Below are 26,083 nucleotides of genomic sequence, written 5' to 3' on the forward strand. Positions count from 1 at the left end.
TATCTGAGTGTGGAGATTATCTCTGATCTTTGTTTTCTTTTCCTTGAATATCTGTATTTTATACAGTACAACAGTGAATATATATTATTTTTAATCAGAAAAAAATTAATTTTTAATGAGAAAAAGAAAAAAAGGGAAACATTTTGCCACTAGTTCTTTTAGTCACTTTGAGGAGAAATTCAGTTATTACTACACTTTCATTGATTAGTGATTGGTGACTATTCAGGCCACTTGGGAATTTGGAGCATTTTCATCAACTAAAAAATAAAAAGAAAAGACAAAGCTGATGAGCACAGCAATGGGAACAGCTCTGATATCTCAAAAGCCAGGTGGCTTGCTCTTCTTTGCTCTCCCTCCCTTGATCGAAATATAATAAAGCTCATCTTCACTAGGTGATTTGTAAACACTTTTAATTGGTCAGGATGTGGCACCAGAGAGTCAGTTATAGAACCAAGTTTTCAGTGTGGTTATGCTCAATAGATTGTGCAAATATATCAGGGAGCCTCCAACTCTGCCTAGAGTGAAAGAGGTGGGGTTGGGACAGGAAAGACTCTCCAGAGGAACTGATACCTGAGCTAAAGGGTAAGGATGCAATGGACAGGTGGGCAAGAGGGGAGATGGTATTCCAGGTAAAAGCATGGAAGTATGAACACAACCCTAGGGAGATTTAGTGGGTGCTTAGCAAATGCTTATTTGTTGTGGTGGCGGTGGTAAATAGAACATAAAAAAGCATTCTAGAACTCCTAGCCTTCCAGTCTTTGTAATAAAAGATGTATTAAATTATGCATTTTGGGTGCTTTTGAACTTAACATGATAACTTGTGTATTTCTTAAAATATTTTATTACGTTTCAATCCTCAAAACTATTTAAATAAATATAAGCAGTAAGATGTGTATGCAGTGACACCTAGCTGATGCAAATCAGGAAAGAGTAGATGCGTGGTGAAAATGTGGGGAGATTCAGATCTGGGTATTGTTCCTCATTTATACCCTCAGCCCTTAGATTATTCAAATTCCATGTAAGAACTAAATAAGAATGCTTGAGTTACCGATTGGGGTTCAACCTGTGGCCAGTTCACATGGAAATCCTGTTAGTACTCAGGTCAGCAAGGAATCTTTCACAAGTGCAGTGTCCTCTTCTCTGCTGTCATTCTTAAATGTCTTAATTTACCTTCAGAACCTGAACTTATTAAAACCATTTCTGATGTTTATGTTTTCTATTATCTTCCATAGTAACTTCCACAGGGAAAGTTGTATGACTTATTTGTCTGAAACTTGCCTCCTTCAGGATTCATGGGGCTCCTACTATGTTAAAATATCTTGGTCCGAGCACATCTTTTGCAGCATGGATTGACTGCTGCTTATTGGGAACAAAAAAATTGACCTCTTATTAAGAGCACCATTACAAAAGATTTTTTTCAGAGCTATCAAAGAAGCAAGAACAAATTTGCTTGGTTATGCTAATTAGCCTTTCTCCCAGGGCTACCAAGTAAGACAGGAGTTTACAATGAGAACTATTCCCAAATCTAGAGACAGCAGGAAGCTAACCAAAAATCAACCCACAATGAATTAGCTGCAACCTACCCTGTTTTGAAATTAGAATATGCTTTCATGTGTGAACGACTAATGGGTTTCTCAGTTTGTCTAGAAGCCATTCTAAATCATAATTGATAAAAGATAAGACATAATCTTGCAAATTTTATCAATGTTAATAAAAACTGCAGAAAGAAATTTAAATGAAGTTTAGAAAATGGAGAATCAGACGGTAATCAGTGTGTCTCTATTCTGTCCAAGAAACAAGTTACTGATTCTAATCCTAACATAAAAGGCCAGTTACAAGACCAGCTTGATTGATCAGATCCTCAAAGAGTACCCTGCCTCCTCTGCTCTAATTCTGAGGCAATTCAGAGAGTATATCAACCAACTAGTGAGGGGCAGAGGATAGTCTAGGTTGTGCTACTCATTACAAAATCACACATTGGCATTCTGCTTTTCAAATATGACTCTTCTGAGTTTGGTTAGTGCAACTCATCTACCAAAAAAATCATCACCCCTCGGTGAACTAGAAAACTGAATTTTGGGGCCTACAAAGCTGAGACGCAGTCCCTAGACAATGGTGATTTCACCTAGTGTCGCCAGCCCAGCATGACAAAACCAGCTGGCCTCATGGATCTTTGCTGCAGAAGAAGAGAGATGCTGGGGCATTCTCAGCAGCCACATACTCGAGAGCCAGCCCTCACCTTGCCTCTCATCCAGTCACACTGGCATCAGGGTTTAAGAAGAGGGAATTAGACATGAGTTTACTTTTGGGACTTTTTTAGGGCAGATGCCCAGCAGAAGGGTTCTCAACGGTGACTGAGAGTTTCTGTCTCCCCTAGAACCCACAGTTCAATGAACAGACTGCAGAGAAGCAGCCTAGCAGCCAAGCCCTGGAGGCAATCTGCTTGAGACTTTAGTCACTTCTGAGAGGTTAGAGAAGCCCTAGAAATATGCAGTGAATCGTGTATAGAGAGACAGCTACCTCTTATTCACCACCCTTTGGTAACCAGATTCACTGCTTCTGCCATTTAGCATGTGACTCCTAACAGAGGCTGAGGACAGTGTTGTTTTTTAAAAATTTTCCTACACATTCAATATAATATCACACTTTAAAAATAATTCCTTAATATTATCTAATACCAATCCATAGTCAAATTTTCCCAATTTGTTCTAAGAATGTCCTTTACACCCGTTTGTCCAAGCCAGGATCTAATGTAGGACACTATGTTGCATCAAGTTGTTATGTTTGTAAATTTCTTTTAATATACAATACTTCCTTTTTTCATGGCACTGACTTTTTAAGAAATCGAGCCAATTATCCCCTAAAATAGCTCACCTTCTATATCTGTATGCTTGATTCTTTGTAGTCTTAGCTTGTCCCTCTATACCGTGTGTTTTGGATAAACTGTAAGTTAGATCTAAAGCTTTGATTAGATTGAAGCTAAATGTTTTTAACCAAAAGAAAAAGTATAAATATTCTGGGTGATGTCAAATACTTCATATTGCCTCACATCACAAGATGGTGTTGTCTGGGCGTTAGTGGTGTTAAGGTTGGTACTGGATTAAGATGGTGACCTTCTGATTTCTCCAATGTACAGTTACCTGCTCCTCTTGTGACCTGAAAAAAGGAATTTGCATGGTGGTCCTTTGGTACCATATGAATGTCCTGTTCCCTATCAACCATTTGTCTAAAGGTTTTATCAGCAGCTAATAATCTTTGCCTGAATGAATAATTTCTCTTTGGAGTCTCCTTTTCTATGTCAGCAGGTCTTATGTTGCACTGTTTACTAGTTATGACATGAAGCAAGTCATTAGCTTCTTGGTCCGTAATTCCCTCACCTATAAAATAGGTATAAAAATAAAACCAATCCACATGGTTTTTGAAAGTATTAGTTGAGATAAGCATGTATGCATGCTTTGCCTGGTGCCTACTGGCCTGTATGCATGCAATAAGCATTGGTTATTTGTTATTATTGTGCTTTTCCTTATTTTGTTGGTGACAGCTTGCAGAGCATTATCCACTTCCTGCCAGTCTCAAGTTCCTAAGGCAAATGACAACATATCTGATGAAATTGCTGCAAAGGAATTGAAGCAGACTTTTGAAGAATATTGACTTATACCATTTTTTAAAGGCAAATTAGAATTTGTTTCAAATAAGTGCTGCTCAGATCAGTGTTTCCTAAGGCATGCTATAAGAACCAGTAGACCCCCAACATGCTCCATGGGAGAAGGGTTCTATTGTTAAAATAACCTCTGGGAAATCCTGCCCATTCTTTTCCTCTTATGGTTTCATTGTGCATATTATTGAGTTAAAAGTTCTAGAATGCCGTTCAGGAAAGAAACCTGCTTAACTTTGCTTAATCAAGTATTTTCTCATCTATTTGCCTGTGGACACTACCTTCTGCCTCTGCTTTTTTTAAAACCAAGTAATACATATAAACATTACATTGCTCTGCTTTAGATTCATCCAGAGGCTTGAGTGAGGAGGGAGTCAAAATGATGAGCCAACCCCCAGTGCAGAGTCGGAAGGTGTCTGCCACTGGCCTTTGGATCCTGAAAAGCCGTGCAAGTTAGAGGTGTTCTTAAGAGGTTCATTTCTTTGTTGGGGCAGGAAAAGCAGAAATTTGTTGTTGAAACAGCCCAACTCTCTTCCTTAGATTTTCTTCAAAGCTTATCAGGACTCCTAGAGGATCGCAGAGTCCACCTGTCCTATAGCTGTCCCACCGCCACTGGGTTTTGCCTAGGCCGACAGGAATGAGTCCCTTGGGCTAATGCACAGAGACCGAAGGGCATAGAGAGTGTCATGGAGTCAGACGAACAGGGTCAATGTCAGCTCTACCAGGTATTCGCCATGATCCCTGGGCAAATCCTCTACCCTCTCTGAACTTCAGTTTCTTCGTCTATATAACAGGGACCATTAAAGCACTTAGTTCAAATGGTTGTGAAACTCTCATTAGATACATAAAAGCATTTTTAAAAATATGAAGTGCTATATAAATGCTAATTAATTTACACTTAATGTTAAGGGTGTTCTTACTGATCTTCATGGCCCATATTTCGGGGGTCCACTAGTCATTCTTTTATTCATTCAACTTGTCTAATATTTATTGAGCCACTCACAATGTACCAGACACTGGGTTAGGTGCTGATATAGAGCACAGAATAAAGCAGATCTAGTCCTCACCTTCATGGAGCTTACATTCCATAGTGGGAGACATACGATAAACAAATATACACACAAATAAGTTTATCAGTATAGCCTCCTCTCCCCAGGTACTGATGTGATATTTTAAAAATTGGGTGTATTGCTATAATCTACCATAAGTAGATGCATTTTAAAGGTAATATCTATGAACTGTTCACAGAAAATTCAGAAAATTAATTTGTTAGTTTAAATAAAGAATTAGATTATTAATGTAGAACTAGAAGATACTTTAGGAACAATTTATTTCAATCCCCTCATTTTACAGATGAGGAAAACTAGAACCCTGAATACTGTAGAAATTTACTCAGTCACATGTTTGTGTGTGTGCATGTTAGAGAGAGAGAGAAATTAGGGATCTTGAGGCCAGGTATAGAACCCAGATTTCCTTTCTACTCATCAGTGCTTTCTACTCTGCTGGATTCCATCTGAAAGGGATTGTAAGAGCCGGATCCTATTTTAATAGTGTGTTATAATGATCACACTTTGATATAGTGTGTTCCAATTATAAAAAATTGGGGCTACAGCACAATTGATTTTTCCAAACTTGGCTCCATGAAACATTAATATTTTAATAGATGTTAGTAGGTTATCACTTTTTAAGTTTCTTTGTCAAGTTGGCTTAGAAAACCCTGCATCCTCTTCCCTACCCTACTTTAGAAATCCATAAATGCATATTGTGATTGAGAAAGATCATTTCTGCAGTAAGGAAACCTCTTCAACTCCGTACAACTCAGCATTTCCCAAACTTATTTGATTACAGAATCTATTTTGGATTATTTAACAACCTGATTAATGTGCTGGGAAGTGCAGCCTTAGCATCAGTGTGGTTGGCTTCTTGGTAAATTCTGTGAAAGCCCATTAGTGAACCAAATTGGATCATACACCTTCAAAAAGGGCAGTTTCTTAGGTCTTCGGATCTCAGGCTGACTGCGGATACAGGAGCAACACTTCATAGGATACATTTCCTTAAAATGACCATGTCCTTTTAACCAAGGACTGGAAAGGGTAACAATGGAAGTTTAATTAAAGAGTATGTTCTGATACATCTTTGTAGGAAAACAACCCTGTTTATGGATTTTAATTATCATTTTCAAGGCTTTTAAAAATTATATTGTTATGATTTTTATTTTTAGGTATTCACAAGCTCGGAGTTCTCCCAAAGGGTGTGATGTCTTCGCAGGACATCCAAATAAGGTAGCTGAACATCTTGATTCTGAAGTAACTGTGTATCCTTATTTCAGACTCGTCCAAGTCCACGGCTGTGAAGCCTGTCTGTGGCTGCTTGGTCGGGCCATCCAAACATGAAACTGATAGTGATATTTGAAGTCTTTGAGACAAAAGCCCAGCTTGCTAAAGAACTTTGGTTCAGCAGAGAGACAGGGAGGTACAGTGAAGAGAGAATCAAAAGCCTGGAAATTTGCTGCTGAGAATAAATGCTAGCTGCTCCCTGAGGTGATTTGTCTGTGCACTCCACTCTCTACAGATGTTAGAGCCTCTTTTTGAGTAAGGACCCGAGGTTCTTTGGTAGCACTTTGATATCCTGCTCGAATTCAATATGTGAAATGGAGGCGTCTCTCTGTGACTTGGAGCCCACAGCAGGCTTTGAAGTCTGATCCAATTTTTGCTGCCTACTATTTGATGTTGAAAGGATGAAATGAAGAAAATGTACAGTTTTTGCCAGTAACTCTGCTGAGCATATGTAAGATTAAAAAAACAAAATCCTTTGGATGATGTACTTAGAAATGTTAAGTAGATTAATACCTTCCTATAGGTTTTCTTTTTTCTTTCTTAGGGATAAAAATTAAGTACAGAAGAAAATCAGCACATAGCTGTTTTTATATTCTGGACTATAATTAATTTAAGAGTGGGCTAGATTGACTTCAGAGGAAGAAATGAATGAAGCAAAAGGTGTTGAGACTTTACTACTAATTGTCCCAAGCAGAGGACCTCCACTCAATTTTAATGCAAGACAGGGACAACTTACAACATGACCTCAATATACTTAGTTTCTTCCTCATACAATTGGGGTTAAGTGTCCCTTAGTTAAATGGAAGCCATGTCTTTAAGGCTGCTTCATCAGAGGATAAAAATAATGTTTCTCTTACTGGGTCTTTCTGAAGCACTCAGTTTCTGGGACTGATTTGCTGTCTTCTCCGACATGCCATGCTGCTCCAGATCGCCCAGGACTGAGTCCCTTGAGGGGAGCCCCTGCAAAACTTGGTAAGAAGAACATTTTTAATTGTATGCTGCTTCTACCATTCAAATGCTTGTATACTTTTTAATGAGTTGTTTGGGCAGGACTGTCTAGAAGGCAGGACTCTGATAGTAATATGACTTAATGTTAGCAAAAAGTTCAGGTTTGGGGAGCCATAAAGGCTGGAAGCAAAACTTGTATTAAAGGTAGCAGTTTATTGCCTACTTATGCCGCTTAAGTTTACTCTTCTGAGGGAAGAAAATAAATATCAACGGCCATACTTTTCCCTTTACTTGTAAGAACCTCAAATTAGGAAACTGCTTCAAATCTTCATTTTGTTAAAGAAAAGATAAACAGCTGACCAGCTTTCAGTGGAGCAGATCATTCAGGATCAAAATCTAGGGCTTGGTAAAGAATATGGATTTAGTGATTAGTTGTGCCCTTTTGGCAACAAGGCCATTCTTTCAGCAAGAATACAGACATCTTGCCACGCTCCTTTGGGAAATAGCTATTTCTGGCCCCTTTTCTAAATTGTTTGCTACAGAATATGCTAAAAGTCAGTTTTCAGGCTTATGCATGGCTATAATCAGTACTTCTGGAAGATAAAATAAAAGTGTGATCACAAGAAATATCTATGAACCCCAAGATATTAAGGACAATGTGGACCATTCCAAAGAAAGAAACCTTTTCAACTTAAAATACCAACTTTACACCTACTGTTGACCTCATCTATTTTTCTGAGATGTGCAGTAGTTTCTCAGGTTTCTCTTTTTAGCCTATTTTTCAGTGACAAAGTAGTACCATATGAAGTGGGAAATGCATAATAAATATGTCAGGACCTCTAGTCCATACAGAACTTAAGATCTTGTAGAAAGACAAGAGAGGATATTATAGCAAAACCTGTTACATGGATATGCAGAAAATGATAAGCTTGTCAAAGGGAATATTTTCGCCACAGCCAGACAGTGTTCAGGAATAAGAGGTAGGGGTAGGAGTAGTGCAAAAAAAGAGGAAAATTTAGGGAAAAGACAGTGTGGTGGAGCAGAATTTAGCAAGAATTTAGTTGGCATTTTTCTCTATCCAAACAGAAGACAACTTCTACTTATTAATTGGGGTGTTTTGACCATTTACATTTAATGCAATTATTGATATGTTTCGGTCATCTTGCTGTTTGTTTTCTATTTATCCCATCTTGTCTTTGTTCTCTTTTGGCATTCTACTTTAAGATACATGTAACTTTAAAATACACGTAAAAAGAAAAATTTGAGTATGGTTGAGCAGCCAAAGGCACAGATTCTGGGGTCAGACCTGCCTGGATTCAAATCTCTGCTCTCCTGTGTACTGTTGATACAGTTATGTAATGACTCCTTACCTCAGTACCTACACATGTGAAATGAGGAAAATAGTAGTTCATAGCTGAGGGGTTGTACTGAGGATTAAATGAGCTAGTATAGGTAAAGGGCATAATACACTGTCTGGTTCATAGTAAGGGTACATTATTATGTCAGCTGCTGCTATGGTAGTTATTGTTATTGATATAATATAAACGCAAAGTTCATGAGGTATGAAGGAGAGAAATAAAGTGTAATTATTTATTGTAAGGCATTAAGTTTTGGTGGGATAGTTCAGGGGGAGTAAAAATATATTTCATTTTGAATTAACTTGTTAATGAGACTTGTTAGGTTATAGTCATCTTTCTCAGTCTTTAGGAAAGTATCCCAGAAAGTCAAACTTATTCGTAAGTTTACATCTGACTTGCTGTAAATGGCTCATGTGCACTTTCCTGTGAAATTATTTATTCCTTCCAATCTAGACAGTTCTCTATTGGGTCTGCCACCATCACTGTTACTTCTTATACTCTTGTAAACAGCATCCTAATTGGTCCTTCTGCTTCCATTCTTTTCCTCCTTCAACTTCTCTTATGCACAGATGCCTGAGGAGCTGTTTAAAAGCATTCCCTGATCATGAAATTCCCTTCCTCCATATTCTTCAGTGGCTCCCCATTGCCCCAGCATCGACTCTAAGCTTCTTGGCATGACGTTCAAGGCTGCCTCTGTTCGGGTCCTAAACTTCCTTTCTAGCTCTATCTTCCACTGAACTCTCTCCCTCATCTGTGCTTCCGAATATCCAAAACTATTCTCTATTCTCCAAGCATGCCCAGTGCATTCTTTCCCTCCTCTCCAACTTTGTTCATGCTGCTTTACCTCTCTCCACCGCCCCCCCCACACACACACACCGTTCTTCACTGTTTACTCTCAGAGTCCTCTCCATTATTCAGGGCTCACAATGGCTCCCTCTGTGCCCTTTGACTGCTCTTATAGTACTTATCACATCCTGCCTTTTATTATAGTTCTTTTCATGCATCTATTAGATTTTAAACTCTCTGGGATCATCTCTTTTCATTTCCGAATTCTCTCCTTGCAACCTAGCCTAGGTCTTCAAATTGAATTCTTGAGCATCCAAAGCTGTGATGAAATATAATGGAAGCAAGAATGAAATGAAACTTTCGAGTAAATGAATCAGAGAAAAGAGAGAATTTTAAACTGTATTTCTAATAATTCTGGAACAAAATAAATATCTTTTTGTCACTCCTAAATAAGTATAGCATACCAGTAGAACAAGCTAAAACGATCCAAGCTGTGTCATTTTGTTCCTGTTGTTGTTTTGGGCAGGAGGAGAGGGAAAGAAGGTTTAGGCAGAAAAAAGCATTCTGTAAATCACATTCCCCTTGACCTTAGAAAGCAACAAAGATGGATTGAAGACAAAAGTTTTCCAGTTTGGTTTATGTTTTCGAGGTGATTAGCTGCAAAAACAAGAATATATTCTGTAAGAGACATTTTAGCAAGTTATACCTTTGGGTTTAATTCTTTGCCTTAAATGACCCATTATTTCAACCCGTGTTTCTGTGGCAGGCTGAATAAAAATATTGTGACCTTTTTCCTTTAAAAAAAACCACTAACATCCAACAGGTTTGCCTTCTAACTTGCAGTGAGTGCTAACTTCATTGTTCTGTAAAGGGGTCTGGTGGGCTGGGAGGTGGAGGCAGGCATCAAATAAATCTAAAGTTACTTAATCAGGCCAGCTCTGCTCAGAGCAGGCAGGTAGAGAAGTGTGCAAATGTGAGGCTTGGACAAAGGCTGTCTTCAGCCCCTTAGTCAGAGAGTCTCAGAAGGTCCTTAATTGGTCCATTTGAGCCTGACTTATTCCTCACATAGGAGAGGAAAGCACAATATACCCAGGAAGTGCATAAAACGAATCACTTTGTCACTAGCCCAAGCAGCGAAATTATTTAATTGGACTGACAGGTGTATATACAGACCTGATCTGATTTTACTATGTAAAAATTTATTCCTTAGGCATTTGTTCTTCTATTTATTTATTCATTTACTTATTCAACAAACATTAACACTTACTAAGTGCCAAGAACTGTCCTGGGCCAGTACTTCTCAAACTCTTTTGAAAGACCAGTTTTGGGTTGATTGTTTTAATTTCCAATTTGTGCAGTCTGATACTTTAGTGAAATACAATAAAAATGAATAACTATATAAACAATCATACATTCAGGGGTTGTGTCAATATCAAATTGATCTAAACTTTTCTAAATTTCTTACTCTAAATTAAACTATTCTAAATTTCTTTACTAATCTTGTTGGGACCAGTAACGAGAGTCAGCCTGCAGACCACACGTCACAAGCACTGTTCTAGGCATATGTGATACATCAGGGAACAATACACTCAAAAATTCCTGACCTCACGATGCAACGTTCTAGCAGAGGGAGACAGCAATAAACAATAAGCATAATATATGTCAGTTATATGGGACGTTAGAAGGGCAAAGTGTTATGGGGAAGAAAATACAGCAAGGGAGAGCAGGAGTGGCCAAAGTGTGGAAGATGGGGTTGGAGGACAGTTTACCTTTAAATAGTGTGGTCAGGGTGGGCTTCACTGAGAAGTCTGGAAGGTGGTGAGCTAGTTAGCCATGTGGGTATCTAGGAGGAGAGCATTACAGGCAGAGGGAACAGCCATAGCAAAGGCCCTGAGGAGAGAGCATGCAAGGAATACATGAGGAGTAGAAAGAAGCCCATGTGATTGGACCTGAGATAGCAAGGCAGAGAAGCATAGAACGTGAAGGAGCCAAACAATGCAGGTCAGTACTTCTTAATATCATAACTAACACCCTGGTGATCTAGTTAAAATGAAGATTCTGATTCAGCAGGTCTGGATGGCTCCTGAGATTCTGTAACACTAACGAGCTTCCAGGTGGTGCTGTTGTTGCTGATCTGAGGTCCACATTTTGAGTAGTGAGGGTGTAAACTCAGTGAAATGGGGAGCCACTGAGCGTTTTCAGCAGAGGAGTGACATGACTACTCCAGCTGCTGGGTTGAGGATAGACTATAGACATCACCAATGAATGAGATATTCTATGTAAGTTACATTTTCCAGACAGCTGAAACTTTCTAAAACCTGACTCTCTTGCATGTTAAGTGTACTGAACACAGTTCTCCTTATTATTAGTGTCTCGGGACGTGATTATTGACAACAGTCATCACACTGGGCTGTAATGCAGAGAGACCCTCAGAGACCACTGTGGAATAAAACCACCTACCCTTGCATTGAATGACTCTCAACCTTTAGTTAATGTGCCTGATTGTTTTTACTTTCCTCTCTCTCAACACGAAGCTGATGTTTCTTGCTATTGTTAATGTGCTCACTTTTTGTAAAATATTTTCCTTCCCCTTCTTTTTCTCCTTTATTGTGGCCTAAAAGAAAAGGTTTAAGCACTTTTGCTGCACTAAAAAAAAGTGGATCTAAGAGGGGTATCTGAGGAAATCCTCTCTAAACAAAAGAAAGGGAACTGCCGTATGGAGGAGGTGTCTACTTTGGGCACATGCTAGGTGCTTTACCTATATTTTCTTAATGTGAAGTACGCCAACTTTAGTTTAACTTTGTGATCTGTTTGTTCAGGGACCGTCATTTTCTGCCCTTGGGTTTGCTGTGATACCTCACCTAAGTGAGGTAGTCCTGCCATTGGCTATCTTCTCACCTACAAGTAGTATAAATTATTCATCTTTCTTTCTGAAAGTCAAAAAGTCATTGCACTTGCCAAGAGTAACTTTAACTACGTCGCATCTTAAAGATGAAGAGTGGTACATTTTTAGGGAGCTGAGGAGCAGGCAGTATTGTATCAGCCTCCCGAGGGAGTCACAGCCGGCAGTACATGGTGTCTGGGTGCAGTAGAGAGAGACCCCAGAGAGCATCTTGTGTTGGGCTTTAGTGATCTGATTTCACTTCTTTCTTCAGATTCGCTGAGCAAACCACATACACTTGCTTTCACCCAGTCGCTTCTCTGATGCTATCTACCTCATTATTTTCCTTTACCTTTCTTGTTGCTCATTATTAAATTTTGTTGATCTTGGCAGCAGTTTAGCTATCAGAAAGCAAACCTGGGCTGTATTTTATCCTTGGAACTCTTAATCCTTAGGGTGACCAATCATCTCAATTTTCCCAGGACTGAAGGTTTTCCAAGATGTGGATTTTCAATGTTAACACCAGAACTGTCCCAGGCAACCTGGGACAAGTTGGTCACCCTCTAATAACAGTGGAAGTTGAACTCGATTTAAGTGAGAACTATTTTTGTTTTAATTAGATAACTGTATCAGGCAAGAATAAGCCTTAGATCCATGCTACAGAACAGCCTCACACTAGCCGCCTGTTTTTGGAAGGGGATGCAAGCAGCTGGCCAAATAGCAACCACTGTGATCGTAAAGGGCTCAGATGTCGCCCATTTGACAGGGAGAGCATGTTCCTACAACGGAGTCTCAAAGGCAACATAATCCCTGTCGGGAAAGCACGTGGAAACCAGACCCTAAACGGATGGAAGGCTGCTGCACCTCCCTGTCCCCCATCCACTAATGGGACGTCATGCACAGGACTTGGAGGCCACCCTTATGCCCTCATGTATGGGTAGTCTCTGGTGCTTTGAATCCCTGCTCTTTTCAGCTACAGTTGGGCTGAGCCATCTTTTCTTCTTGCCTGGGTGCCGTGAAATTCACCATAAGCCCTCATCAGTGAGACCGATAAAGCCTCAGTCTCAGGACTTTTCTCAGTGAGATGGTAAAGGAATTATAGGCATAGAATTCTTACCTTTAGCATGGGAGGTAGAAAAAACACCTCCTTGTTAAGGGATCGTTTTAGACCAGTGGTTCTCAAACTTCAGTGGGCGTCACAATCACCTGGAAGGCTTGTTAAAACAGATTGCTGGCCCATTCCGTAGTTGCCCATTTTATGTGGAGTGGAGGAGGAGAGGGGGGATTTGCATTTTTATCATGTTCCCAGGGGATGTGATGCTGCTGGTCTGGGGACTACTCTTTGAGAACCACCGCTCCAGATATCCCCTATCTCTTTGATACTAAATTGAATCAGAAAAAGTGAACTATATTTATATGGCTTTCTATTCATTCATTCAATAAACACTTACTGAGCACTCACTATATATATCACCCATAGGCCAGGAATTAAAATAAGACACTTATAAAGACTAATGCAATTGTAATATGTTGGTCTTTGCAGCTGTTATTTTCCAAGGCAGGTTTTGTAACACACTGAGTGTCCATATTTATCTCAAGTGGTCTCTTTAAATTCTCAGGAAGTTGTCAGGAACAAAATTACATTTACTTGTAAGTTTGCTATAGAGGAGGAGGAGGCAAGTGTTCCAGACTTTTATAAAGTGTCTCAATTTCTAAAATTATTAGGAATTATTGCCTTTAAAGGATATTTCTATTTTATAAACTCTACTGCCTCTGCAAGCTGCCCACAAGGCAATATTGCTCTAAACCCCACCAGATCTGAATATTTGCACATATCTCTAGTATGTCTGTCATTGCCATAACGTTTATGCCCTGGCTTTTTGCAAAATAATTTAGGCAAGGCCAGCATAAGGAGTGCACAGTTTGAGGCTTGTGGGCATGAGGGCAGAGGGGTGGAAGGAGGAGGAGGAGAGAAAATTAGAGTTCTACTCCCAAATTCAATTTCTAATTTAGCCCCATTTGTATTAATCAGACACCTTCCCTATTTGGATTAAAAGACTTTTCTCATTTTTACTAGATCTGTCTGGGCTTTGAGTTTGTTTGTTTGTTTGTTTGTTTGTTTTGCCTTATTTTGTAATTTTGGAGAATGCAAACAGAGTGCTTGGAACATCAGTTGCAGTTGTGACGGTTTACCCTAACTGAGGCCTCTCTCCAAAATTGTGGTTTTCTAAAGAAGTTTTGTAGGATATCTATCAAAAGGAAAAGGTTCGTTTGGGCAGCTGCTGTTCCCTGAAATTTGGGGATGTGGATGATGAGGAAGAAGGGATGTATGGTCCCCCACATAGGTCGGCACCGCATCCCCTCCTCAGCCAGCTGAGGCAGTGAGCTTCTGACTCCGTTGGAGGAGTTGAGGCTGGAGGGGAAAGTGGCCGCCACTGTGAGAACCATAGTTAGAAGCGGTGGAAGTCATTTGTCAGCCACAATTCCTGAGGCCACATACCTCAGGGAAAGCCTTGTGACAGCCTGTTCTCCTTCCTGCAACTCATGAAAGCATGTTATAAAGTTGGACCGTTTTTAGACATTATTTCTGCTTAAATTGTTACTGAAACGTATCTAAAGAGAGTTCAGCAGGAACTTTTCTGGTGCTTTCCTGAGTGTATTAAGTCAGGACGCTCTTTTTGCTGATGCCAAGTTAGGTTCTGGCATTGACCCAGAACATCAGGAGTGCAGCTGCCAAACAACGCAAGGCGGGGCGGTGTGAGTCAACTTAGGGCACTCGGCTTCCAGAATTGGATGTTGATGGCATGGCTGTAAAACATGCCGAGAGGAATTTTATTTTAAATTCTTTTCTTACTCGATGTATTTGAAACAGCACATACTCTATAAACTACCCTATTAACCGTGGCTACCTCATTTGTTTCATTTTAAAGGATTCTTTTCAACTTTAAAATTAAACATACACTTGTATGACGGTAGGAGTAGAGTGATTTTTCTTCTTTTTACTTTTGTTTCTTTTCCAAGATTGGAAGAAATAAATATTTTGTGTTTTTTTTTAATTAATAGACTTTTTTTTTTACTAGTTTTGGGTTTTCAGAAAAATTGAGCAGAAAGTACAGAGTTCCCATACACTCTTACCCTTACTTCTCCCCCTCTGCACGGTTTCCCCTGTTATTAATATCTTGCATTAATGTGGCTCATTTATTACAATGATGAGCCAATATTGATATATTATTATTAACTAAAGTCCGTAATTCACATTAGGGTTCTCTCTTTGTGTTATACAGTCTGTGGGTTTTGACAAATATATAATGACATATATCTTGCGGTATCCAACAGAATAGTTTCATTTGCCTAAAAATCCTCTATGTTCCACCTATTCATCCCTCCCTCCCTCCCCCTAGGCTGCTGGCAACCATTCATTTTTTTTTTTTTCTGTCTTCATAGTTTTGCCTTTTCCAGAATGTCATATAGTTGGAATCAGACAGCATATAGCCTTTTTAGATTGGCTTTTTTCCGTTAGCAATATGCATTTAAGGTTCCTCCCTGTCTTTGCATGGCTTGATAGCTCATGTCTTTTTGTTGCTGAAAATATTCCATTGTCTGGATGTACCACAGTTTGTTTATCCATTCACCTGTTGAAGGGCATCTTGGTTGCTTCCAAGTTTTGGCAATTATGAATAAAGCTGCCTCAAACATCTGTGTGCAGGTTTTTGTGTAGACGTAAGTTTTTAACTCCTTTGGGTAAATGCCAAAGAGTGTGATTGCTAGATTATATGTAAGAATATGTTTAGTTTTGTAAGAAACTGCCAAACTATCTTCCAAAGTGGCTGTACCGTTTTCCATTCCCACCAGCAATGAATGAGAGTTTCTGTTGCTCCTCATCTCACCAGCATTTGGTGTTGTCAGTGTTTTGGATTTTTGCCATTTTGATAGGTGTGTGGTGGTATCTTGTTGTTGTTTTACTTTGCATTTCCCTGATGACATGATGTGGAGCGTCTTTTTGTATGCTTATTTGCCATCTGTATATCTTTTTTGGTGAAGTGTCTGTTCAGATCTTTTGCCCACTTTTAAATTGTGTTGTTTGTGTTCTTATTTGAGGGTTTAAGAGTTCTTTGTATATTTTGGATACCAGTTCTTTGCAGATATGTGTTTTGCAAATACTTCTCCCAGTTTGTGGCTTGTCTTTTCATTCTCTTAACAGTGTCCTTTGTAGAATAGTAATGAATTTTTTATGTATATAATCAGGGAGAAAAATGTTCTTAAATAAACCTGACTCCCATCTTGGCTTAGCTCTTACTCACTGTCCAAGAAAGTGAGAATAGCCTGAGAGGAGCAAGGTAATTGGTAGTTTGGTAGTTGAACATGTAAGAATCATGACACGAGTGTGTTCCCTAAATTAAATGTAATCAATTTTAAGTGCTATAGTGAGGCAAGATAGACATAATCTAAAATAAAGAGGAAAAAAAAAAAACTTTGTTATATGACCATCTGCAGAACCATAGTAAGATTTTTCCCTCAGTTTTCATTTTTATTTTACTCTCATTTCCTCACCACTTATGCTCCTTAGGTAACTAGAACTCCTAGAATGACCAGGAAAACTCTGGGGTTGTCTGCTTCCAGTAAAAATAGTATTTAGCAAGAGAAAACTTGTTGCTTTAAATTCAAAGAAGGCTAGGGGAGAGTGAAATGCACCTTTATTACTCATTCATTTAGGTCCTCCTTAAGCAGATGTTTATTGAGCATCTACTAAGTGGCAGGCACTACATTGGGTGCTGGTGATATACAAGGGAGCAAGATCCAGGCTTGCCCTTGTGAAGTTGACATTTCAAGGGAGAAATGGACAAGTAAATCTGAAATCAAATCTCTTTGACTAGAGTGTTGATAGGAGTGAGCACAGGACTGTAGGAGCTATGGATGGGATACCGTGTCTTGAGGGAGCAGAGAAGGGTCAGATAGGCTTACACCAAAGCTGAGACCTGCAGGGGGATCAGGAATTGGCCAAAGAGTGGGGAAAGATATTTCCAGCCTTCTGCTTGTTCCCTTTCCACACCGGAAAAATCTCACATGTGAGAGACATGAGATTTTGGTTGTTTTGGTTTTTACATTTTTTAAATTTCTGAAATATTACATGCCTACAGAAAAAAAAACATTTAAAGCATGGATGGAAAGTGTAATGAATTATTATGAAGAAAGCCCACACATAACCACAACTGAGAACACAAAAAAGAAGTTGCCAGCATCTCGGAAGCCTTCTGTATTGCCTTTCCTGATTATGACTCTCTTTCTCCTCCCTGGAGGTAACCACTTAAGTATGCATCCCAAATATCATAGTTTCATTTTGCCTATTTTTCAGCTTTATATAACTGGAATCACATAGCATTATTCTTTGGTTTCTAGCTTTTTCCTCTTTTTTCCCTTAACATTATATTTTTAAGATTAACTTGTTTATTTTCATTGCTGTCGAGTATCCCACATTATGAATCCATTCTTCTGTTGCTGGGCATCTGGGTTGTTTCCAGTTTGGAGCTCTTACAAAGAAAGAGATGTCCATGGATGATGGTTCCACACTGTTGGCAGTGTGGCAGGCTTTGGAGTCAAACAGACTTAAATTTATATCCCAGCTCTGCCACTCTAACAGCTTTGTGACTTTGGGCAAGTTACTTAACCTCTCTGTGCCTGTCTTTCCTCATCTGTAAAATAGAAATAATGAAAGTACCTCTATCATAGGGTACCTCTACATAGCATGTAGAGTGCTTATCACAGTACTTGCCATATAGTAAGCGTTCCACAAAAGTTTGCTGCTACGTGGGGTTATGCTTCTTACTCATGGGAATATTTCGTTTTTCTTTAAGTAAGTTCTCTACCAAGTTCATATGGCCTGACCTATCTGGATTTAGGATTACAGAAGCCTTTGAGATGGTTTTGCTCAAACCTCTCATTTTATAGATGAGGAAACTAAGTCCCCCGAGGAAGAACCCAACCCAGGCCTGGGCTCTAGGGAGAAATCAAGGAAATGATGCCTCTGGACCAGCTCTCAGGGCCCAGACTCTTCTTGGTGCTTCTTTGGATTGCCATTATCATTTTTTACCCATATTTTCCTCTTTGCTCTACAAAGGAATAGGGGAAATAGAAACCTCAAGGGGTTGAACAGTTAGCTCTATGTTCACCTGTAGACTGTGAAGTCTCTTACATTATGCCCAAGTTATTTGATTGACTGTCAGTCAAAGGTTAGTATTTCACAGGCTCTCTCCTGATTAGGCTCAAAGGTAAGAAGGCAAAATAAAGGACATAAAGCAGTGTCTCGGGATTAATGGCTTTAGGTATAGGTGCTCTGTTTAGCTCAGACTGCTGTTGGAATTGGATTAAAATTACTTGTGATATAACAAAAGGGAACAGATACATTTCTTATAAAACTGTGAATATGAAGTTGGGGTAATAACAGGAGAAGTTCAAGATTAACAATTAATATTAAAAGAGTTAGCAGTTTTTTTCCCAACTAAGAACAATTCACAGTAACTTCCTGATCCCCTTACAAGTCACTGCACTCTGTCCTAAACCAGAGCTTTCCTGAGCTCTGCCCTCACCCCCTCCCCAGACCCTTCCACTTCTGCATTTTGCCCATCTTTCCAGTGCTTTGCTGGTATTTAAGCTTTTTGTTACACTGAACTTCCCTGCTCTGTGATTTGTGTTCTTAGTTTCCTGAGAGAGAGAGAGAGAGAGAGAAAGTGTGTGTGTGTGTGTGTGTGTGTGTGTGTGTGTGTGTGTGTGTGTGAAAGAGAGAGAGAGAGGTGTGTGTGATGCTCTGGCAGCTTTGAGGAGACTCTGGGTCAGGGCTTGTCGTTCAAAAATAAGACTCTAGATTATTGGCTTAGTGCATGAGACTAGAGCCTGCACGTGGTAAGCACCTAATAAATGTGTAGCTGCTGCTGCTGCTGCGGTCTCCCTCCTCAAATGAGAATCACTTCTGAAAGTACCTCATTCCCGAGTTAACAGCTCCTTCCTTCTTTCCGTTCAAATTGTCAAGTCTTACAGAGTGTGCTAAGATTTCTATAACCTGCACTTGGTTTTTTCTGCTGTCACCACAAGTCTCAAGAGTTTATCACCTTGAACCTTTAGCGCATTTAAGAAGAGTGGGACTAATTTGTTGGCATTTTCCGTGTCTGGCAATTTGTGTAATGGGAGGGAGTTATGTTTCATTAATCCACCTAAATAGTATAAGGAATATTTAGAGCTCTCACCGACTCAGATCTGTGTTTTCTTTCTCCACTATCCAAAAGGGTCTGTTTGGCTGCCTAGCAGTGAGCAATTAGGCTCACTACCCAGACATTAGGCTGGGTTTGTCTGACCTAATATACCTGAGGACTCAGTGTTCCCAAAGGAATCCTTCCTTTTTAAAGGAAGAAATTAATGATATCCCTTTTCATTGAATTGGTGCCAGGTATTTTCTCTAAGCAGCCCATTTAAAAGAACAAATTCAAACAGGCCCAAGAAACAAACGCAAGAGATCTACAAAGCTCTTAAGGGATGAGTTTACACACTATCCTAATTTCAAAGGAGACGTTTTTATGCCAGGACACAATGGCTGGGCTCTCCCAATGGACACACACTGACTTTAAATGTCAAACTCTGCATTTGTGCAGAAATCAGATAAGTGCAAAGAGCTCTAGGCTTGCTTCTGCTCTTAACTGATTTGTCCTCCAAAGGACAGTTCACATGCTAACTCATTACACAAGGTCTGAATGTTCAGGGTATGGGTGGCAGACAGAACATCCAAGGATCCACTCCAAATCTCCAAGGGTCAAATTACAAAGCGTCCGTTCCGCTTGTCCTTCACTGCTATATTTACCCACACCCAGAGCAGTTCAGCTCACAGCATCACACTTGTACTCTGCCTTCCGATTTTCAACTTGAGTTGCCATCTGGGGACCAGGGCTCTTCTCATCCCTTGTGGGCTGCTCATTCTTTACTCTAGTCCTCTTATTCAATCCTTTAATGGAACCCCCACTTCACGTGGCAGTTTCTATTTAACACTGTGAGGAGGCACTGGGAAAAAGTACATCACGTTGTCTCTCCCCTTAAATGGGGAGTTAGAATAGCCGCTCCCTCTAACCCACCACCCTAAGCAGATTAACCCATATAGGCATAGGGGACAACCTATAAATAACTGCTGAGTGATTAGAGGATTGAACACACTGCATAAAGGTTTTGCTTACATTATCTGTAACCAGTGAATTAAAAATATTGACCTTAGAGTGACTATCTTCTCTTCAGCACTCCTAACAAACGGTCATCTGGCTGATTTCACATGTTCTTTGGCAGACCTTGTTACATCTTGAGCCCTCTGAGAAGATAATGGAATCCATGTACCCTAACCCTCAAAAAATGGGCAAATGCACACCTGTAACATTTTGCATGTAATTTCAAGGACTCCCTGAACACCTACCTTCATGGTCCCATCGTGGTCTACATCCCAGGTTAAGAATCCCTATACTACTGAGAGGAATTGGCTAATTTTGAAGACTACCAATTTCATGGTTACAAAGCTTGATAGAAAGAATTTTCTTCATGCTTCCCAATAACTGAATAAGAAAAAATGGCTACTTCTTTTTCCATGTGATAGTTCCTCAAATATTTGTCGATTACTATAGCTTTCTCAGTCAGACTTCTTGGGGGCTTTGACTCTGTAATTTATCAAGTGACCCTTAAAAGCTGTGGCTGCCTTCAGGAAATTCTGTGCCAGGATCTAAAGCCTTTGGACCAGAAGACGTGCATGCAGTCCAAAAAGGATAGTGCCATGGCTTATCAAAAATGCCAAGGCAGGTTGCTACAGTCTTTTCCGTCTTCATTAAAAAAGAAAAAAACAATTGATCCCTTAAAAAAAAAAAACCTTAGAATTCTTGAAAAGACTAAAACATTGAGCCATATGTTTATTTCTCCAGCATCTTTGTTTTTTATTAAAAAAATATTGCTTAACTATTGCTCAATTTTTCATATTTAATAGAGAAAGGAAAATTCTTAACAGAATTCTAGAATGAAAATTGGAACATAAAGAATGAGATAAAATCATTTTACATTTTACTTTGAACTCCCTATGAAGTGGGCTTAATGTTTTCTGAGCTACTTTTATATGTTCAGATAATTTATGCACAACATATATTAGTATTGTTGCTCTCCTTGAAGGCTTTTTCCTGATTCTCAATATCAATCTGAACCTAGATGTTACCCTATTTTGACTTCTTAGGCCACTAATCTTATAAGAGTAATAATGGTCCCAGAAATCTCATATATTGTGTTTTGGAGTTTTAAAATCGTCTTTAGTTTTTCTTTCATTAAAAGCTGAATTGTAATTATGTAGAATTTAGAGGAGAATCAAGATATAGGAAAAAAAAAAAAAAACCCAAAAAACTCCCCAAACTTCCAAATAATAACAACAACAAAAAGCCTGACTGAATATCTGAGATGAGGGATTTAGACTTGGTTTTAAGCAATCACTTAGCCCTCACTGAAAAATGAATAGGTTGGACCAAGTCATGCCTGAATTTCCTAAAGTTATATGATTCTCTTATGAGAAGAGGTCAAGAGTCGGTGATGAAGTCTGTGCATTGACAGAAATTTGTCATCCTCCCTGCCGTGGTAAAATGACTGCAGTCTCTGCATTTAAGGAAGTATTTTACATAAATTGTCATCCCCATTCTAGCATTTTACATACTGCCTTTGAGTCTACTCACCCCCTAAAAGTGTTTTCCTGCCAGTCCTGTTAAAATTAACACTTTTTACTTTGATACAGAAACTGTATAGGAGACCTGCAGGTATGGGCCTATGGCCTTTTCTCAAATCCTAGAAAAAAATATGTATATATATACACATATAAAACAAGGAATGTATCAGACAGAACCCCAGCAGGAAACAGATTGCACACTCAAATTAGGATGAATTGGGTATTGTTTAATAAACGAATTATTTTTAAAAGTTATGGGCAGGATATAGGGAAACCATAAAGGATAGTGTAGTACCCTGGGGGCTAGCGAGAGTGGAGCTGTTACCATATACACTTAAAGGAGCAAGGAAAGAGCGTGGCATCTGGAACCCAGAAGGAGAGAGCCATGTGGGTATAGGGGTCTTGAGAAGAGATGACCTTCAGTCAAGGACACAATCAACACAAGACAACCCCACAGGAAGGGAGCTTGGGAATAAGAATATTTTCTCTCTCTTTCCTCAGTCTCTTACTTCCCTCTGATTTCCTGCCAGGGCTCTCTACTGGCCAAACCATTTGGAAGTCAAAGTAGTCCGTACAGGTCGGCCTCTGGGGCAGTAGACATGGTAGAAATGGATGGAGAATGGATCTTGAGGGAAGAAACGCAGCACCATTTTAAAGGACCCAATATAACTTCAATTCCTAATATAAAGTTTACACCTTCTCCCACAAAGATGAAAAAGACTTCTCTGGAAGGTATTTTTTAAAATAATGCATCAGTTAGGAATTGTTATCTGCTTCAATAAGTAGACACTGGAATACAGTGACTTCAGTAGATAAATATTTGTTTTCTTGGTATCACCAGAAGTCCAGGGAGGTAGGCAGTTTCTGGCATTGGTTCAGAAGATCAAGAATGTTAGGCAAGGTCAAGCCTCTGCAATTCTCTTGGCTTTTCTTTCATGATGCCAAGATGGCTGCTGTAGTTCCAGCCATCATGGCTGCATTCTTTGTGAAAGGGCAAAAAGGATTTCCCTGAAAGCCCTAACCCAATGACTTCCGTTTACATCACATGGGCCTCTTTTATTTGCAAGAGAAGCTGGAAAATATATTTGAGTTGATCACATTGTGCCCCTTATGATATAAAGGTTCTGTTGGGAAAAAAGCAGGGAAGAATGGACGTTTAAGTAGACAACTAGTAGTGTCTACACAAGATAGAATTTAATCATCTGAGGCACATATGCCCAGGGCATTGTTTCATGGTGGTTTCTGAACTTGAGAATTTTCAAGTCGTATGAGTTACATATTCCCTCTTGAATGATCAGATTTAGCCTCAGATCCTTCTTCATGGAATGTCAAGGCCTGCAGGCACAAGAAAGGTCACTTATAAGAGATGATTATAAAATTCCAAAGCAAATATTCAAGTGTGCCTTGTGGAAATAGTTTGTGCAAACAAAATGAAGCTATTTCTGGTAGAGTCTAGAAATAGGAAAAATGGAAAAGAAGCACTTTGTTAGCATGCTGGTGGAAGTATAAAGGATACAATTGTGCAAAAATATTTTGCAATGTATATTGAGGGTTTTAAAAAAATGTTCAGGGGCCGGCCCCGTGGCTTGGCGGTTGGGTGCGTGAGCTCCGCTGCTGGCGGCCTGGGGTTCGGATCCCGGGCGCGCACCGGCGCGCCGCTTCTCTGGCCATGCTGAGGCCGCGTCCCATATGCAGCGGCTGGAAGGATGTGCAGCTGTGACGTGCAGCTACCTGCTGGGGCTTTGGGGGAAAAAATAAATAAGTAAATAAAATTAAAAAAAAAAATGTTCAGATCCTTTATCCCAATAATACACTCAGAATCTACACTTTTTTGAAGTCTAGAAAAACTTGAGAACAATTAAATAAATTTGATATAGCTATATTGTATAATAATATATAACTACTAAAAGTTACATTGACAAAGCATTTAAGATAGTATGGGAGAATTGATTTTATTATCATAATAATCTAAGTTCTGTTGTAGTTTTGCCTAAGAATTCCAAACCTGTAAGTCTCCCTTTCCTTTAATATCCAACTGAAATGGATATTTCCTTTAATATCCAACCCCATCCTGGTATTAGTAGTAGGATTTATACTCTCTACTCCATTGCTGCCTGTCACCACCTCAAACTACAGGAAAAAAATAAACACTCCTTTAGAAAGAAATTGACAAAAAAACTTTAAAGGACAATTCATAAAAGGAGAAAATGCAAATGACCTATGAGTATATGCAAAAATATTCAACCTCCAAATTTAATATAAGAAATGAAAATTTCTCTTTTGCCTATCAAACAGGCTAGGACGGAAAAGAAAAGATAACACACAGGCTGTTGGGAATACAAGGAAACAAGAGCATTCATAATATTGTTTGTGGCAGAGCAACTGCCTCTTTGGAGGGCAGTCTGCCAGTATATCGCTTGGCCAAGCAATCCCTGTTCCATAAAAGTATCCTCTGTACATAGTTGAACAAGAACATTGGGAGCTATGCGTACTATTCTGTGACTGGTTGCAGTGAAGTATAGAAAGCACTCAATGGTGTTAATTTTCAGTCACTCTGAGAATGATGGTAGGTGAAGAGAAACAGGGATGTGCTTGACATGGTACCTAGCACACAGTAGGTGCTTAATGAGTGTTTATCAAATAATAAATTAATTCAGATGGGTAGACTCTTTGGGGGAAATTAGTTTTGTTTCAAAAAGCATCTTGCATTTTAGTTCATGTCATAAATATTTCTGGTCAACAGTTGTAGCCCTGGGACTAGAGCTTAGAAGATGGGGCATAGCCATCTGTCTAGAACAGTGGGAGACTTTAAGGGATGAGATTTCTTTCTGTTTGTCTGTCTTGTATTTTTATTTTTTTTGTACAATCAAATTCATTATGAAAATGAATGCAGTCTCTCAGCAAGACTGCAGAAAGGGATTAGTAGTGGGCCTTGGAAAAGTCTATAGGGGATAAGGTAGACCAAATCAGATTGCTCTGTGGTTTATTTAGCTATATGCAATGCTTTGGATGAGAGAAAACTAAACTGGGTCATCTGATTGATAAGCATAATCATTTTAGATAAATTTGCATGGTCTGGAGAGATGGTCTCAGGCCCTGCTGGAAGGAGGGTGTAGCTTGCTTTAAAGCCTTTTCTCCTCCTCTGCTCAAACAGTTTTCCCATAACGCACCTGAAAAATCCCCAAACCTTTATTGCAAAAGAATTTGGCTACAGTAATCAGTGAAGACAACTTGAAATATTGGTCTTCATATCAGCAGGTTATAACACATTAAAATACACTTGGATTTTAATGATGAAAATACGTTGAATTAGAAACTTCTGCAAGTTTCCATGTTATTTTCTCAGCAATTCCCCACAAAATGTGTTTAAATCACTTAATGTAAGAAAGCCTCTAAAGTAGGAGGTTAAGAGATTTATTCTTAACTCCTTATGTTACAAAGGGAAGGAAGAAGTAATCTTGCTCAGTTAGAAGGACTCTGGATTAAAGAAATGAAGTTTCGGTGCATAACGTGGTGACTAGGAAAAAAACGAGTCTTAAAATATGGCTATGTTATTATTTTCTCGATTGTAATGCCTGAACATTTTTACTGTGTGAATTGTGTAGGCAACAATGTTAAAATAAAGCTTATGTTTTAGTCTCATTTTGGATATGCATTACAGCTAGAATTCTATCACTAGAATTTTTCTAAGTTCTGCTTACCCTGGCAACTAAATGTTATTATTCATTTTATGGAAGCAGTTATGAGTGGCCAGTGAGAAAATTCTAATTTCCTCAACAGCATTTTTTACCAATTTATTACAGTTATCTGTACTAAACTTATTAAAAGATCAAAATCTATGGAGTTATTAGATCATATTGGCAAAAGAAAGCTCAATTTTTTAAAATTATACACCAAGTGTGAATGGGTTTGGTATTTTGAAGAGGGTCTCACTCGGTAAGTAAATCTCCTCTGTATAATTCTGAAGTTCAAATGTTTCTGATTAGTGTCCTGCTGTCTTATTGGTACCTCCTGGAAAGCAATAAGATTAGTCGAGTGCATGAGTTCCTCGTACCTCGGCATGATTGGGTCCAGGTTTGAGAGCAGGGCAGTAACCCTGATGAAGAACGGCAGCATTCTATGCCTGAGTCACAGACTCGGATCCTCAGAACTTGAACATGGGTGTTTGTCAACCCTCTAACTTTTAATAGTGTCATATTTTTAAATGAGACACTTAGCCCAGTGGCATGTGGGCAACAGGTTGTAGGATTTTTGCAAGCAACCTTCAGTTAAAGTGACAATATGAACTGTATTGACTGCATTTATTGTCATGAAGAGGATGTTTTCTTGTCTTTCCAGAGTCTGTTTCCTCAGAGCAAAAATAGAATGATGCAACAGAGGAAGAAGAGGAAGCGATTTTAG

The 26,083-nt window shown here is 39.1% G+C and overlaps 1 protein-coding gene across 1 annotated transcript in view; it reads left to right on the plus strand.

The window, feature by feature from the left end:
- MYO3B (myosin IIIB) overlaps window positions 1-26,083 on the plus strand; it is a 429,858-nt gene that overhangs the window by 339,968 nt on the left and 63,807 nt on the right. The window contains exons 32-33 of the mRNA XM_087434928.1: window positions 5,877-5,937; window positions 6,864-6,963. Coding sequence (XP_087291054.1) covers window positions 5,877-5,937; window positions 6,864-6,963 — 161 coding nt within the window. The remainder of the gene's footprint in view (window positions 1-5,876; window positions 5,938-6,863; window positions 6,964-26,083) is intronic.

Source organism: Ceratotherium simum, chromosome 9 (genome assembly GCF_057802395.1).
Source record: "Ceratotherium simum simum isolate JZ-2026a chromosome 9, ASM5780239v1, whole genome shotgun sequence".
Classification (NCBI taxonomy): Eukaryota; Metazoa; Chordata; class Mammalia; order Perissodactyla; family Rhinocerotidae; genus Ceratotherium; species Ceratotherium simum.